The 17,538-nt window shown below is 41.3% G+C and overlaps 2 protein-coding genes across 5 annotated transcripts in view; one reads left to right on the forward strand and one right to left on the reverse strand.

Moving 5' to 3' along the window:
* The first annotated feature begins 194 nt into the window (after window positions 1–194).
* Window positions 195–8,553, forward strand: LOC143121973 (NACHT, LRR and PYD domains-containing protein 1 homolog). The gene is made up of 3 exons (XM_076282714.1): window positions 195–2,055; window positions 5,358–5,620; window positions 6,812–8,553. Exons 2-3 carry the CDS (start codon window positions 5,415–5,417, stop codon window positions 8,145–8,147), a joined length of 1,542 nt encoding a protein of 513 aa, XP_076138829.1. The 5' UTR covers window positions 195–2,055; window positions 5,358–5,414; the 3' UTR covers window positions 8,148–8,553.
* Window positions 8,554–11,409: 2,856 nt separating this feature from the next.
* Window positions 11,410–17,538, reverse strand: part of LOC143121974 (protein NLRC3-like) — a 13,565-nt gene continuing 7,436 nt past the window's right edge. For all 4 annotated transcript variants that reach the window (XM_076282719.1, XM_076282718.1, XM_076282715.1 and 1 more), the window contains 6 exons: window positions 14,780–16,561; window positions 14,229–14,402; window positions 13,276–13,449; window positions 12,955–13,128; window positions 12,613–12,789; window positions 11,410–12,211 (listed from right to left, as the gene is read on the reverse strand). In XM_076282719.1, coding sequence (XP_076138834.1) covers window positions 12,133–12,211; window positions 12,613–12,789; window positions 12,955–13,128; window positions 13,276–13,449; window positions 14,229–14,402; window positions 14,780–16,561 — 2,560 coding nt within the window. In that variant the 3' untranslated portion in view covers window positions 11,410–12,132. The remainder of the gene's footprint in view (window positions 12,212–12,612; window positions 12,790–12,954; window positions 13,129–13,275; window positions 13,450–14,228; window positions 14,403–14,779; window positions 16,562–17,538) is intronic.

Genomic DNA, 17,538 nt, shown 5'->3' on the forward strand with positions numbered 1-17,538 from the left:
GATGATGGGGTAAAGACACAGCAAGCAGACGTGGATTTTGGTGGAAAATGCAGATTTATTTACAGAGCAAAAATAGTGCAAACAAATAGCAAACAAAAAGACTTGACGACAAAACAAAACAAAAGTTTTACACAACCTCACAACAAGTTGTCACATCCAAAATGCACTCTCTTAGACTTCTCTCACCGGACTTCTCTCAAGACTCTTCTTCCTCTAGCCTCTTTCTTGCAGGGGGTCATCCCTATGTTCCCTGGGTCCTATGTTCCACCGGGTCCTATGTTTCCCGCTCGGGGTTAGGGTTAGGGTCCTATTTTCTCCAGTCCCATACAAAGCGGGGAACATAGGACCCGGAGAACATAGGTACGCTCCCCCTTGCAGAAAAACCCTGGCTTTAAATAAAGCCAACCAATTGGGGTTAATTGGTTGATACCACTATGACTAGGGGGATTCTACCAAGCAAATGTACACTGAAACATTTAAACACACATTGAAACATACATTTCATTGTAAATGATAATGACAGTATAAAACTATAAATACATACTAATCACATCACTGGAACCTAAAATAATAATTAACATAGAACACACAACCTAACACCACACAACTCTGCCACTTTCCCATACCCAATCAGGGCACAAATAGACCTCTGAAGTTCGCCTACAAAAAAGCAGCCATCTTTGACATCCGGTATCTGGCGATATTTCCTATGGGAAAATAACATGGGGATTTTGAATTATCGCATCTTTTAAACTCTCGCGGGGATGAAAAAGTCTGAAATGCAGACGTTTTCCTGAACACACTTTTGTCCTGCCTTCGAGTGGATACTGTGATCTCCGGTACGTGAAGGCGGCACACTTAGATTATTGCTACCCCAGAGCTAACTTGCAATGCAACTTTACATAAGTAGTTAGCTTCAACTAACAACCGGATCTCCTTAAATGGGCAAAGATGGCCGTTTTGGTTCTTTTTTGTAGGCGAACTTCAGAGGTCTATAACCCATTCACAAGGTGCACTGGTTCCTTGGGAAAACAAGGTTTTGCAGGACCAGAAAGTTAAAGTGTGCGTGTGAGGGTGTTTCAGTGTTTGTGTGTGTACGAGAAAAAAAGTTTAAATGATCCGAGAAGGGTTGGGGAAAAGGACGAACTACCTTTTCACAGATGTCTTTAGATCACTAAACATATCAGATGTGTCAAGGTGAATTACTCCAGTCTCCGTATTTTTTGACGTTAATCACTCTTATGATGTATTACTATTGTCTATCCAAAGTAAAGTGCCCGTTTCGAAGTTAACTGATGGTCAAATCAACCAAAAATCTGATATTGTTTGCACCTATGAGCTACCTAATGTTTAACCTATTTAATATCTGTTTTAAAGATTTAAATTCTGAACTTTGTCTGTGACGGCACAATGGTGTTTTAAGCCCCCAACGTCTTCTTCCAAGCAGCGCAGCACTGCATGGAAGGCACTAGGGTTAGTGTGGATTAGGGTTAAGGTTAGAGTTAGGTGCCTTGAAGTCGACGGTGGGGGCTTAAAACACCATCGAGCTCTGTGACGTTGGTTTCAATTCCCTCTCTTATTGACATGGAAAATCCAGTTTCACTCATCTCTAGCTAAACAAAACTAACTTTCTGGTGTATCTGCCAGGTTATTACCCTGCTTTGATTGAAATATTTTTAAACCTACAGTGCCTCTCTTGAAAAAAATAACAGGAGGTGGGATTTTTTTGTGTTTTATGATGCTTCAAATATTACCTACAATTATCACTGTAAAACTGTTTGTTTGAAAGTCAAACTCACATCAGTTATCATGAAAGGAGGTTGTGCAGTTGTCATAGCTCCACAACCTAGCAAACAGCAATACAACCTGAAGACATCCTGTTATGCTAAACTTATATAGGCCTATTGTGCAGTATAACCACAAAAACTGTGTCTGCATGACATACAGGTACATCCTGTTTTCAGATCTTCTGACTTCCTCATTGGCTCAACTGGTGGTCAGAATCAGTAGAATGACAACGTATGAAGAATCCAGTGATGGGGGACTAATAAACAGGTATGTGTTCAAACTGGCTGTTTTCAGGCCATTTCACAGAATTTACACATGTAGCAACAAATCTGCTTTCAAACAGGTAATTTCAATACTAATGTCTTGATAAATACCAAAACTGCTTTGATACCTACGACTGATTTGATTATGAACACATGGTTAAAAGAAGACAGTCAGTGTTTCCCCTAGAAATCCATCAGTAGTGCTGTCAGTCGCAGAGTTGGTAACCCAGTTATGCCGGGCCTTAAGAAAAAAAAATATTTTGATAATTTGACAGTATATTTGCATCTGTAGAGATTTAAAAATTAAGCACATTTTGAGCTGGTAGTGTACTGTTTTACACAGAGTATCATTGATTCATGAATATCAGTGGAAGTAGTGATTCAATGCATTTTGTATGAAAGCAATACAAATGTATCTATAGTTTAGACATTTGCCACACAAAGTCTACTGATCTGGTGAATATGTGTTATTATGCATGTATTATGTGTTAAAGGTAGCCTGACGAGCCAGACTCGTAGGGTCTGGGCACTCACCGTTTGCAGTGCTCAGGCGCCAGGCGCCTGAGGGGCGGGATAATCGGTTGTCTTTCAAATTCCCTCTGCACGCAATAGGACAGCGCTATGAGTCCCATGCGTTTCCCACCAGCAGAGCTAGTTGGCTAGTTCAAACTTTTGCCAACTTAATAAAAGCTTAACTCGTGTCACACTGTTCGCCAACAGCAACATCCATCTTATTTGTTTTCAAGTAGCAGGGAATTCAAGCCAAACCGTTGCAACTCTGCCATCAATCATGTTAAGCCTGCCTAACGACTCTATACACGATTTGATTGGCCTGATAGAAGTTTAATTTTTCGAGCTCACAAGCCAATGGAGAGTTGCTAGAGCTAGCGCTAGGGCGCGTCTAGATTTCTAGGCTATGTTAAAGGAGTAATCCAGCCAATTTTAACACAGAGCTCACTTGATCATGTTCAGGGAATTATGGGTTTGCACGGCATGTCATCAGAACTGGACGTCACCATATTGGAGATACTCGCCTCATTAGAAAGCATTAGATGCTGAAGTAAATCCCTAACATCATCAAGGAAAATGGTTAATTATTGCCATGTTTTAGGTTGTACCGATAGGCCAGACTCAGAAAAACATCTGGTGTAGATATCAACTTCCAAAAGTTCTTAAAAAACCAGGGAGAAAGGAGAATAATGCCAGAAGTTATCAGAGGAAGGGGGGCGCTTGTGGTTGAACTTGGTACTTCGTCTCCCTCACCCAACTCATATGGATCTGCGCTGCCAATAAACCGTAATTTCTCAAAATATTGTGCCTTTTCTTGTGGTCCAAGTCCTGCCCGATATGCCTTTGCATCTTAGACGCATTTTGATGAGCTTTTCTGTTGTTTAGACAAGGCTACAATCACGTAAGACCAAAGTGCATAATACTCCATTGTACTTCATTCACTGAGTATTGCCAATATGGCCGCGTGTGCTGGGTTACCATGGTTACCGGCCAGAACGTGACGTCCGTGCAACCCCCTAATACTGGGTGTCAGAAAAAACATGAAAAAAATCGGTGCTGTCTAACACGAGTTAGCCGGCTAGCAGCTAAAGCAGCCAAAGTGCTAGCAAGCTAACCAATTACTGTAGGTAATTGTGAAAAGTAATTAGGCCTACCAGTTTGAGCAAACTGTAGATATATTTATTTATTTGTAGCCTACATATCTAATTTATTTCTTCATTTATTTATTTATATTCATCTTTGGTCCTCCATATTCCATTCAGTAGCATGCAGCTCATCTGCAGCTTCCATGTTGTTACCGTCAGTCATATTAAACATTGCAATGCTGAATAATCGTTATTTTGGACTACTATAAACTTCACATTTGGTCTCCGTGGAAATGGGAAAAGGTATGAGATCGACTTCGGTATGGACTAGTCTACAGCAGGGGTCTCAAACTCCCGGCCCAATTTTTAATTGCGACAAACAACGATACTGATTAAAATAGACGATAGATCCAAGTACGGTGACAAATCTCATTTGTACTCTCCTCCACTATTTGCTAGATATCCAGAGCTTGATTCAAACCCAAAATCGCTGCACAAAGTTTTCAGGAAATACTTGTATTACACGCGAGAAACACAAAGACGTGCATTTGTAATGACACGGAAGCATGCAGGCCATAGTTTTGCACAAATTGAAGCAGAAATAGGATTTAGGGAGGTGATTATAATGGAGGCGAACTGAGCTAGCATGCTAGTTGCCCGTGTAAATCCTCTCACACCCCTAACCTTAAGAACGCTTCTAACCACTGAGTTGGAAACCTGGGCTAAGAGCGTTCGACTCCCATGCCCGTGTGTGTCAAGGTGGCGGGTTCAAGGGCCGTGAGCGGCGGATGAATTACGACCTCTGTTACTAGGTTTACCACACATTCTGGTTTTCCTGGGATTATTCTCTTTTTTTAATGTCTGTCCCGGAAATTTGACAATCTTTCCCGGGACACCAAATGTCCCGTTTTTGGTGCAAAGACACTTCTATTTTTTTTAAGTATTCCCCAGTTTCACTTTAAATAAAACCTACATTCTGCTCCTGCAATCCTACTATTTTTGTTAAGTTATCGTGATTGTATCCTACTGTTGGATAGCCTGGCTAACGTCAGACCTCATCTCATTGAGATGGGGTGGGAACTAGACATTAATTTTCTCGTATTTGAAACGTGTTTTACGAATGCCCAGAGCCGTTTATTGGGCGCTACGAATGTCTATCAAATGCGTCTGTACGTAGCTCATAATGGCTTCGGTGTGTCGTCATCGTCTCGCTGCCCTCCCTCCGTTCTGTGATTGGTCCCCTAACTGAGGCGAAAATTTGCTCCATAGAATCCAGGCTGCAATGAAATTGCGCGCGTAAGGCAGCATGGGAAAAACCACTCATTTCATGTATAGCGCCACCTAGTTAAACACAAAAAAGTAAAAATGAGGTGTTGTAATCGCAGGTATCTGTGACCTTACATAGTCAAAACTGCACGAAATTGGAAGTGTAGGATCATTATGACACCTTCTGAATGCACGCCAAGTTTCATGGAATTCCGTTCATGGGGGGCCACACAATAAATTGATTTATATTACTATACACCAACTGGACTGTAGGTGGACGGAGACAGTTTTCTGTGAATATCTCGAAAACCGTAGGGCCTAGGAGGACCAACTTTTTTTTGTATGTTGGTCTTACAAGCATAATACAAGCATTATTCCATTGTTATGTTTGTTAATCCCTGTTAATTATCTTTCCATTGTTCCATACTGTATTGTATATGTTTAGATGCCACGCATCACACACCTGGAGAGCCGTAGATAATGCTCTTGGACCTCGCTGAAAATGGGGAATTTGAATTGTTGCCACAAGCCAGCTGGAGATTTGTCTCATAGACATGATCAGGTTTATGCTCTATTGAATCCACGGTATCAAGGTTGCTCTCAGTCTTCCCACTTTGATGTTCTTCAGTGGCCAGATGCAGAAGAAAAGGGGGGCGCTTGTATTACGTCTTCGACTTCGTCTTCTGCACAAACACACAAAGATGTGGAGTAAGTCTCTCTCTTTCTTTCTCTCCATCTCTCTCACACACCACCCCCCCCGGGATCTTTTATATTGTGTTTTTATTATTATTATTATTATTATTATTATTAAGTTCAAGTTCAAATTCAAGTAGTTTATTGGCACTCATAAAGTGCTTAAGAGCCAGCTTAACTTTAAAGAATAAATGAATTATTAATATTAATTAGTAAATAAAAATGTGTATTGTGTGTGTATGGGGGGTATGGTGTGTGTGTATGGGGGGGTAATAGGAGGGGGATGATGAAATGGTGTGTGTGGGGGGTGTTGGTGTGTGTGTATGTGTGTGGGGGGGTATAGTGGTGTGTGGGGGATGGGGTGTACCTGTGTTTTTGTGGGGAGGGGGTATGTTGTGTGTGTTTGGGGAGTAATGGTGTGTGTGTTGTGGGGGAAGAGGGGGGGTATTGTTTATGTGTGTTATATTATTATTGGTTATTTGATTGTGTTCTATAGTCACTTTTTGCATCATGAAATGTTGAGATGAGGGATAGGGTGTACCTGTGTGTTTGTGGGATGGGGTATGTTGTGTGTTTGGGTGGGGGGGGCGATGAAATGGTGTGTGTGTGTGTGTGTGGGGGGGGGGGTAATGGTGTGTGTGTGTTGTGGGGGAAGGGGGGCGTAGTGTTTATGTGTGTTGGGGGGTGGATTAGGTTTAGTGGGGTGTGTGTGTGTGTGTGTGGGGGGGGGGTGTAACAGTTATTATTATTACTCATATTATTATTGGTTATTTGATTGTGTTCTATAGTCTAAAGTTTTTTTTGTTTGTTTTTTTTTAAGTGTATTTTTTGGGCTTTTATGCCTTTTAATGGGACAGGATAGTGGAGAGTGACAGGAAGTGAGTGGGAGAGAGAGTCGGGGTGGGATCCGGAAAGGACCACGGGGCGGGAATCAAACCCGGGTTGCCGGCGTACGGTGCAGGTGCCCCAGCCAGTTGCGCCACGGCTGGGGCCTATAGTCTAAAGTTTTTGAAAGTTGCTTTGGACAAAAGTGAAATTTAAAAGTGAAATGTAATTCAGGATTCATTTTAAATGTAATGTGGTAGAGTTTTAATTTAACATAGCTTATCCCTCAGTGTCCTGCCCTGGGATAGATGGCAAGAGGCAACCCTGCTATAGACAAATTTTATCAAATGATCTGTACAATTCCTCTCCATTCTGTCAAAGGGTGGAGTCTTCAGGCTGTAGAGCCCTGTGTCACAGAGATGACTCACAGAGGAGATGTGAATCTTGTGCTAAAGTTCCAGACACCAACCACTGGGTCCTGGTGGAGCCTGATATCTCTGTAGGGAACGATGTCTCAACCTACAGCCTGAGCTCTCCTACAGGGAGCTATGAATGTTCAGAGACTGGTCTGCGTTGGTCATGTGCTGGTCCAGTCACGTTGCAGTACTATGATTTGCAATGGGAACTCTACTGTGAAGAGATGGCAAACACACATTACAAACCAGCTGGTCCTCTGATGGACATCAGGCTCATGTCAGGAGAGCTGGAGGAGATCCATCTTCCACATTTCCTGTGTTTGGGGGATTGTGAAGCATCTCTGCATGATGCTGTGAGGGTCCTGCATGGTCAGAACAGTGGAGTGTGTCTGGAGGTGTGTGAGCTGACCCGACACCATGCCAAGCTCACACACCCCTCCTTGTCTCCTCTGGGCTTGCTTCTGAAGACTGGCATTCGCATTAGAGTCCACTGTGAGCTGCTGCTCTACAAAACCATCACCTCTCCCCTCACTCTCCATGCCTACCTGGTTCCCAAAGAGCAAGCAGCACTTCGAGCCGTGGAGGACCAGGAGAGGAGCAGTGGGGTGAAGATCTCCAAGCCCAAGCCAGAGAGATCCCTCTGGATGAAGAACTGGTTTAGCATGAGGACCTCCTGCCCATCCTTCATCAGCCCTGAGGAGATCAAGCTGAGGTACTGCAGCTTCAGTCCAAACTTCTTTGAGGTGTACTTCAAGCATGCAGCGGAGGCCTTTGAGATGGAGTTAGTCTGCGTGTCCACCAGCAAGTCTGTTTGGAGAGCTGAGATAAGGAGAAATGATTATAGCCAGACCAGTTGGAAGGATAGGGCCATTTTAGAGGAACAGAACAATGATCAATGCCAAACCAGTGGTAACTACAGGGACACCTCTGAAGAAGGGAAAAGTGATATTTGCACTGGGGGCAGTACGCACATCACAGAGATAAAGAGAGATGATCACTACCCGACCAGAGGGATTGACAGGAACATCTCAGATGCAGCAGCATTTGTGGACAGGCACAGAGCTGAGCTCATTGGCAGGGTGTATAACGTGATGCCCTTCGCAGATGCGCTGCTCTCCAAGGGACTGGTCCACCCTGAGAAGTATTCAGAGATCAGAGCAGCTGCCACCAGTGAGGCAAAGATGCGAGAGATCTATGAGTGTCTGCGCTCAGCTGGAGCTGAGGGGAAAGCAGCGTTCTATGGAGTTCTACTGCAGGAGGAGCCCCACCTGCTCCAAGACCTGAGTACACCTGCATTGTAGACTAGATTAAACTTGCATGTTTACCTGACCACACCTGCTGTAAAGACTGACTAAGTAAGAGATAACGGCCGCCGAGGTGTCCTGATATACGGAATTAATGGGCGAGGGGCAAAAAACTCCCCGACGCGCAGCCCGAGTCCATTCATTCCGTATAACTGGACACACCTCGAAGGCCGTTATCCCGCTTATCACCCGGTTGCCACTGTAAACACTGGAAACACGCAGTTCTGTTTAAAAAGAAGCTCACTAGTTCAGCTTGTTGTACAACTTTAGCATGGACAGTTAGCTTGTTTACAGTTGATTCCATTGTTGGGAAGCCTGCAACCAAAGATTCTAGAGCACTGCAACCGTCGTCCTACTATGGTTGTTATAGTTACCATTCATAAGCATTGATATGGAACGGTGTCCTGTTATTAAGAATTAAAGGCCACCCGCCAGCCAATCAGAAAAGAGTATTTCTTCTCTCCGGGTGATAAAGTTGTTTTTAAGACCTGACTGCACCTTGAGAACAGAGGGGAACATCACAACTCATACAGTATTTTCTTTGAGGACATCCATGAATGATTACAAATTTCAAATGAACTCTGCCTTTGTATGTATTTCATGTAATAGCTTCTTCTAGCCTTCTTTCTGTTTATTGACCCACTCACAATGTCTTTTCTGCAATATCTTTGCCATTGCCAATCTGCAATACTAAGGAATATACTGTATGCAGCATGTTCATATGATAAATTACTTTTAATCGACCAATTCGTTTTTCTCCAATACTAATGCGATTTTTAATTGTTTTTCTTTTGTATTGTTCTTTTTTTATTGCACTCTATTGCAATTAAACAATTTAAACATACACATATCAAGTACAGCATAATATTTGTGTATGCCCAGTGCAGTTATTTTGCTAATTGTTGTTGTGGTGTGGTTACTTACAGTAAGAATGGTGACCCACTGTGTGTGTGTGTGTGTGTATTTATTTACTTAGAATGATTAATTATTGATAGAGATGAGGGTCATGCTAAGGGAAGTAAGAGAAAAGGAGAACACTGCAGTTCTGTAGCAGATTTAATTTTGTACATCTGTCCACAGGGGGGAAGCAAAAACCAGTACATGGCGTTTAGTTTTCTTGTCATTATTGTTCTTCCTCATTCTTAGTTTCTCTTTTTTCCCTCCCTCCCCTTTCTCTGACTCTCACTCTGTCATGTTCATGTTCCTCCCTTTCTCCCTCAGGCACAGCTCTGTTCTACCCCCCCTCCCTTCCTCCATTTAACCTTGGTCCTCTCCCTATCTCTCTCTCTCTTCTTTCCCTCACTTTTTTCTGTCTCTTTCTCTCTCTTTCTCCCTCTCTCTTGCTCTCTCTCTCCTCCTTTCTCTGTTTCCATTTCTCTCTCTCTCTTTTGCCATTGTTTCCCATGGAAACCTGATGCACAGCAGTTCAGAGAGATTGCGATAATAAAGTGTAAGACAGCAAATGTATTACCATGTCCTCTACGGAAATACGTTGATGGATATTTGTCGAAGCAACGCATAACTTTAATCCCTGATCATTTCTGCAGAGGGAGGGAGAGAAAAAGAGACAAAAAACGAGGGAAAGAAGAGTGAGAGGGAGCGATATGGAGAGCGGGGAGGGGGCGTAGAACAGAGCTGTGCCTGAGGGAGAAAGGGAGGAACATGACAGAGTGAAAGTCAGAGAAAAGGGAGGGAGGGATAAAATAATAGGGGATACCGCAGCCATTTCCGGTTTGGCACAAGTCAGTGAAAACAAACACATGGACAACTGATTCAACTGTGAATTCAAAAATGGCACCGAATATCCGGCCATTTAGTTGGGTATTTTTTCCATGAGCCAGCTGGTAGTTTGTAGGGACACTCATTCAATCCAGCTGTTGCGAACATCAGACTGTAATGCTTTTGGCCTTTTAACTAGCTCATCAGAATATCTGTATGACATCTCCAGTGAACAAATACAACCACATGGTTTTGTTTTCAATGAGTACAGTTCCATAGACTAAAACTTGAATAAAGATGTCATAAAGACTTGACCACACCTATTTGAATCCTCTATACCAGTGGTTCTCAAACTCTGGTGGTACGCGAACTCTCGCTTGTGGCACTCAGGTAGTCTCCAAGGTGTCTTTTCATAAAGACTTGACAACACGAAACAGTAGTGTACAATGTAAAATATGCAGAGGTGGACGAAGTACACAATTCCTTTACTTAACCATGTCAAATATTACTCCAATACAAGTGCAAATTGCTAAGTCAGATTTTTACTTAAGTTGAAGTACAGAAGAACTTGCTTTTAAAAATACTTAAGTGTTCAGAAGTACAAGTATTTTTAATGTATTGTAATGTTTATTTGGTCATTAATAGGGTATCCTTAGGTCGGTCATAGGACTTGAAGAGACCTTTAGTTCCTTACATGTACATCCAACAAAAACATTTTACCCATTTTCATAACTTTGCAACTGTTCAAATGGACCCAATAATATGATTTAAATCATTATTCATTCTCTGTTCACAAATCTAAAATATTTTTGCTGCCGAATTCAAAACCAGATAACTCAATTATTATTCTTGAATTCTTGAATCTATCTATCTCTTATAATTATATTATTTATTGTTTAATAATGTAGGCTAGAGATCTAGCTATTTGGTGAATGTCAGGTAATTGTCTAATTTCATTTCAATTTCTCATTGATAATGGATAGCCTGGTTAACACCAGACCACTTCTCTAATCTCAATTGCTGACAGGTTCGTCTGGGTTCTCCCAGGCTACATGGATGATGTTCTGAGAATCTGTTGTCACCATTACCACAGCCAATTCAGCCAAGTTCATATTTAACTATTGAAAAAATTAACTTGAAGATGGTCTATCACATTATTGCATTTAAAGAATCAAATCTGGCAAGTACTTCATGCTCATATTTCAAATGTAGTGGAATCAAAAGTACAGTATTTGTCTTTCAAATGTAGTGAAGTAAAAGTCACAAGTTTCCAAAAATATTTATACTAAAGTAAAGAACAGATACTCAAAAATCATACTTAAGTACAGTAATCAAGTAAATGTACTTAGTAACTGTCCACCTCTGAAAATATGTAGTTGAATTGGCCTGCACACCTGTATTTTAACGCCGGTCATAATGGTGGTACTACATAATGGTGGACCCAATTGTTTTTGTGGGTGGTACTCATTGTGAAAAGTTTGAAAACCACTACCATTGGAGGGTTCTAGAACACATCAGTAGATTACTGGGAATAAATAAAGTCCTTTGTGTTTTGTGATATTTTTATTGACAATGTACAAAAGAGATACAAAAAGTGTGCCTTTGGACACTACTGTCAAAAGGAGAATTATCCTGTAAACAAAATTAAACCCAGATAAATAAGCCACAGAAGACCATTCAACCCAGAGAAAGTCACATAACCATTCCAATGACTGAAGCTGTTAAGTTAAGGTAAATTAAGCTAAAAAAAAAACGGCATAGTTCCTTTTTGAAGATCTGACCTTCCTGAAAGACCTGACTTAACCTGGGTTTAGACACCCGATTGCATCTGAGTTCATTTCCCATCTCTCTCCCTCACTCATTTCCTCTCATCTCCTGACTCGCACATGGGTCCCCAATCATGCTAGTCTACCCTGGAGAAGGTGAAGAAAAGAGTACCCAGTAAAAAGTGCCCCCACATACTGAGGTGTCTGATATTCCTGACTCCACTCTGCGATCCTCTGCAGTTCGTTTTGAAGTCCCAAGATTATCAAGCACCACATTCTCCTAAAGATGATATAGTCGTCACTTGCCATATCCTGTTTTGGGCTTTGCCCTGTCTTGGGGACATTGCTCACAAAGTTTACATTTAAGTGTCCTTACTCCTTACCCCCAGACTCGCGCTGTCTCCCTGGCTAGTGTGCCTCTGATTTAATCTTAATGCCCTACAATGGACTGAGCCCTTGGCACTAGAGATCGATCATGGTTGGGACTCGACCCCCCCTTAGGAATCTCTGTGAGTTGCTGCTGTGTTCTGGCTGGATTCCTCCTCTCGTAGTTTGGGCAGTGAAGTCTGTGTAAATCTTTTAAGAAAAAGAAGTGACTTAATAAGACATGTATCTTTTATACTGAAATTCCTCATACTCTGGTCTGTTGCATGGTTATAATAACTCCTCAGAAAGAGCGGAAGAAAGTTATTCACACATATTCACACAAAAGAATTAATTACATTATATAATAAATAGGCCTACATTCTAATATACCATCATAGACACACCTAACTAGTTTACTAGCTGATGTATTTTGACAATATATTTGGAAACATTTTGCTTTTCTTACGTTTTGAAAGGGCTTCTGAGCTGAAGCACAAAACTGCAAAGTTTTTAAACCTTACAGCCTTACAACTCTCCAAAATAAACCAGCCTTTATAAACCAGAGAAACAAAATGAAACATAGACCCTCTATATGGAGTAGGCTTACTTACTTGAGAACTTTTAGTTTGCTCTGTGGAAGCTGCTTTACTTTTTCAAGTTCACGTAAGCCCAATTCTCCAGGCTCGTTGTAGCTGATGAAGAGCTCTGTCAGGTGGCTGCAGGGGTTTGAAGCTAGAGCTGAGGCTAGAGCTCGGTAGCCCGTCTCTCCCACATTACAGCTACTCAACCTGCCACAAGAGGGACATGAAGCAACCAAAGATCACATCATTTAGAGAAGCAAACCCACTGTTTCACAAACAGTAATTATTCTTCATCAGTGTGAATGGTCACATGCTGAGTTGCCAGTTAAAATAATAACATCAAAATGGCCAAACAATGGCCACAATACCTACCTCAGAGAGCTAAGTTTGCAATTGGAGTTCCTTAAACCATGACAAAGTTTGTTGACACCTCTATTCTCAATGCTGTTTCCACTCAAGTCAAGATATCTTAAACTTGAGTTTTTTGAGCCAAGACCCATAGCTAACAGTTGACAACTGTTATGTGTGATGCTGCAGTTGATTAACCTGTTTGGAGAAACAGACATAATAGATAATGTAGCATCAGTATTTTAACCTCTGTGTTTTTTTTTTTTTCAAAACGATCAAGGCTTCTCATAAAAACAATTCACCCTGACGGATTCATAATTCAGCTGTACTAGTCTGACTACGTACTTTAGTTCATTTATGCGACACTGGTGGGTCTGAAGCACTTCAGACAGTCGACTCATTCCACTGTGTCCTGGGTGATTGTTACTCAGATCAATACTTGTCAGATGACTGAGATTCCGTAATATGGCCAACAGAAGAGATTCACAGCCACTGGGTCCAATTCCACATTTCGACAAACTGTAGAAAAGATCAAAGGCCACTCAGATTTTAATGCTATTGTATCACATCATTTCAAGGACCTTGAACCCTAAGATTTGTTATGGAAACCTACTACAGTTTCAGGATCATTTCCTGTCTGCTGTTAGCTTGGGTGAACCCAGACGAACCTGTTAGCAAATTTAAATTTGCTCTGCAGGTCAGTCTGAAAATGATCCCATCTTTGTAAATCCTTTGATGAATTAAAATATTTAATTTGTTAACTTTCATCATGCCTTCCTGAGTCTTTCTGGTTGAACTATGTTTTCCTTTCAATAACATTGCTGTTAATTTCATATAACTCATAAATAGAAGTTGTATCACAGTTTCATACTTGCATACAGTAGGGCTGGGTAATGAACCAAAATTCATATCCTGGTATTTTTAGACTGAATGGTGATATATATATATATACGTTAGTGGTATTTCCTACTAAATGGGTAAAATGTGCATTTGTAATTCCAACTCACATTTAAGATGTCATCAAAATAAATAACATGTAGACAGGGTTTCCTTTGATGCTTGATATATTGTATAATCCAAATAGCCTATCAAAAAGAGGCTTATCTGGAAATATAACCTCTTTGATGGAAGAAACAAATTTATGCATCATTGCCTATAATATTCAAACATATTTTTTTAATGAATGAAGGGTAAATAGGCCTATGTGTTTTCTTCTAAAATCCAGTAATGCTTTATTAAACATTAGGTTGGTCAAGATGGTTATAAATGCTTTATTAAGCACATTTAGATGGCCTCACCTAAGTTTCTCTAGCTTACAGCTGACTTTCTCAATGCCACTGGAAAGCAATGCTACTCCAGCATCCTGAATGTTATTGTCACTCAGGTCCAGCTCCCTGAGGTGAGAGTTGTGTGAGCTGATGACTGTGGCCAGAGTTTCACAGCTATTCTCTGTCAGGTTGCAGGAAGCAAGTCTGTCAATGAAGACCAGATGATTACAGCACACAGATGTACTGTTACGTATCTACCTTGTAACATAATCTTCCCATTTCAATTGCATTTAATAACTACAAATGTAGTTCATATGAGAGAGCATTTACATAAAAAAAGAACTTGGTTATAATGGTTATCATGCCATAGTTAGGTGAAGTAGTACTCTATGCTCAGAATCCCATGTTCTTGGGATTGGTTTGATTGCAAAGCAGTAGGCCTACACGTTTTCAGAAAATACTGTACATGCTATATCTGCACTGTAACTGTACTTAGATTAAATGTCTGGTAAGTGAATGAACAGGTGTGTAATGAACAGGTGTGTATGTAGATAACAAAAGTGAACAAGGACATGACTCACTCAGCTCTTCTGCTCTCCCTCAGCACTGGACGCATCCGAAAGAGGCTCTTATCTGACGGACGTGCCGAGTATTTCCCCAAGTCAAACACCTCCAGACTGCTCTTGGACATCAGCAGCACAAACACCAGTGCAGACCACAGTGCTGGAGTAAGAGTGACTTTCGACAGGCGTCTGGACCTCTGGTACTCCTGGATCTCCTCCACCAGAGAGTCGTCATGTAGTTCATTTAGACAATGAAACAGGTTGATGGACGGCTCCGGGGACTGGTTGATCTGAATTCTGGTCTTGATGTAGTCGATAACAGCAGCATTGCTGGATGAAGTGCTCCTGATATGTGGGAAAAAGGACTGCAGAAGAGTTTGGTCAGGCTGGAGAGCGCTAAAACAAAGACCCAGAAGGAAGCGCAGAAACAGGTCGAGATCTCCATTAGGCTGCTGTAAGGCTTTGTCCACTGCGGTTATTTGAAGGTCTGAAAGAGTTGATGCGGTGAACAGACTAGCCAGGTTGGAGTTTGGAAGTCCCTCAGACTCCTTGGAGTAGAAATGCAATAAGACATACAGAGCTGCGAGAAATTCCTGAATGCTTAGATGCACGAAGCAGAACACCTTCCCCTGGTACAGTCCACACTCCTCTCTGAAGATCTGGGTACACACTCCTGAATACACTGATGCCTCTGTTACATCAATGCCACACTTCCTCAGGTCTTCCTCATAGAAGATCAGATTGCCCATCTCCAGCTGTTGGAAAGCCAGTTTCCCCAGTTTGAAGATTATCTCTTCTTCATCTGTCTCTTTTCTCTCTTTGTACTTCTTTTTGATGTCTGTCTGAATGACCAGAAAATGTTTGTACATCTGTGTCAGATTCTTGGGAATGGCACTAACGTCTTCTTCCTCAAACAATCTCTCTAGAACAGCGGCTGAAATCCAGCAGAAGACAGGAATGTGGCACATGATGTGGAGGCTTCTCAGTGACTCAATGTGCGTTATTACTTTCTCAGCAAGAGTTTGATTTCTGATCCGTTTCCTGAAGTATTCTTTCTTCTGATGGTCACCAAACCCGTGGACAGCTGTGACCCGGTCCACGCAGTCTTGGGGTATTCGGCCAGCTGCTGCTGGTCGTGAGGTGATCCAGATGAGAGCAGAGGGAAGCAGGTGTCCTTGAATGAGGTTTGTTAGCAGAACATCCACGGATGCAGCTGTTGTTGGTTTGCACAGTTTCTGATTTTCCTTAAATGCCAGCGGAAGCCGACATTCGTCCAAGCCATCAAAGATGAGCAGAACCTCATGATGACCATCTTCCAAAACTGGAACACTTTCGAATTCACCAACAAAGTGTTTGAGAAGCTCGGGCAGACTGAATTGCTTAGCTTTCAGTAAGTTTAGCTCGCGGAAGGACAGTGGAAATATATATTTGATATCTTGATTAGCAGTCCCCTCAGCCCAATCCAGTACAAACTTCTGCACACACACAGTTTTTCCTATGCCAGCAATGCCCTTTGTAAGAACTGTTCTGATGGTTTTGCACTCCGGTGGTAGTGGCATAAAGATATCATTGCACTTGATGGGTGTATTTTCTGTATTTCCCCTGGATGCTGCTTCAATCTCTCTGACCTCATGCTCCTCATTGACTTCCCCCATGTCCCCCTCTGTGATGTAGAGCTCGGTGTAGATCTCACTCAGAAGAACAGGGTAGGATGGACCTTTGAGGACATGCTGTAGTTTGGTTCTCAGATGGGACTTAAGTTGCTCTTGGATTATCTCCTCAGAGAGTGTAAAGTCAGATCTGTCAATCAATAGACAATAAAATGTATTTATTTAGTGATATCACTACTTTTGCTGAAGATACTGTATATGACATAAGACAAGTGCACAATGCTTGGTAAATAATAATATATGAAATTCATATTAAGTTCAAACTATACTGTGTGAAAATATAGATGTTTAGAAATTCTTAATTTCCTATTTGATGCTAAGCACACAAACTGTACCAAATAGAGTAAGGGAAACCAAGCTACCTTTTAACAAAGGTACCGTTAAAGCATGCTACAGTCAAAATGTCAGTTTTCAAAATGTCAAAGTTTCTGTAATTTTCAGAGAGGAAAAATTTTAACTTTTAAGTGCTGTGCAAGATTTGACAGGAATATGAAACAGGGACTTATGATCACTGACTATACTAACAATAGTAACATGCATTACAACTATCAATGATGCAATCTGTTACAACTAGCAAGCGTAGCTAGCAAATGAAATAGATTATGGATTTTGTGAATAGACTAAAGTATGATAACTAAAATGATCTTCATAAAAAACACTAATGCTGTTTTACGCAAAACAAATTTACAGATAGACATGCACTAGATTAGGAAAATGACAACGATTTATATTACACGGACAGTTATAGACAGTACTTGATTTATAAGCAACTATTTCATCTGTATTTTGAAAACAAATTAGAAGACAAACCCACATCCACCAATATTATTGGTTTTGAATGATGCATGGCTATTGCTGTACATTTGACTTTAACCCTTAATTGCCTATGGACACTGTCACAACGGTCCACAACACAGGGACAGTTTAACAGAGTGACTATCTGTGTTTTGATGAGAATTTGAGAAAAGATTACTGGTAAGCAAATGTGTTTTAAATTAGTGTTTAAAATCCAACACCCTAAATGACCTAAATGCAATCACCTGGAATGATTTTAGTCTCACCATATCCAGGTGCCTACTTAAACCTGTGCTTGGCCAGAGCATCTTC

This window comes from Alosa pseudoharengus, unplaced genomic scaffold (genome assembly GCF_046254945.1).
Source record: "Alosa pseudoharengus isolate Yale_2024_CS ecotype anadromous, Long Island Sound unplaced genomic scaffold, YU_APseudo_1.1 YU_APseudo_1.1_scf_13, whole genome shotgun sequence".
Classification (NCBI taxonomy): domain Eukaryota; kingdom Metazoa; phylum Chordata; class Actinopteri; order Clupeiformes; family Clupeidae; genus Alosa; species Alosa pseudoharengus.

What these genes read in the sequence shown, in the direction of transcription:
- LOC143121973 (XM_076282714.1), top strand. Translation starts at nt 5,415, where the DNA reads ATGGGGAATTTGAATTGTTGCCACAAGCCAGCTGGAGATTTGTCTCAT. An exon ending in CAAACACACAAAGATGTGGA is followed by an intron (nt 5,621 to 6,811) that starts GTAAGTCTCTCT and finishes ATTCTGTCAAAG; the next exon opens with GGTGGAGTCTTCAGGCTGTA.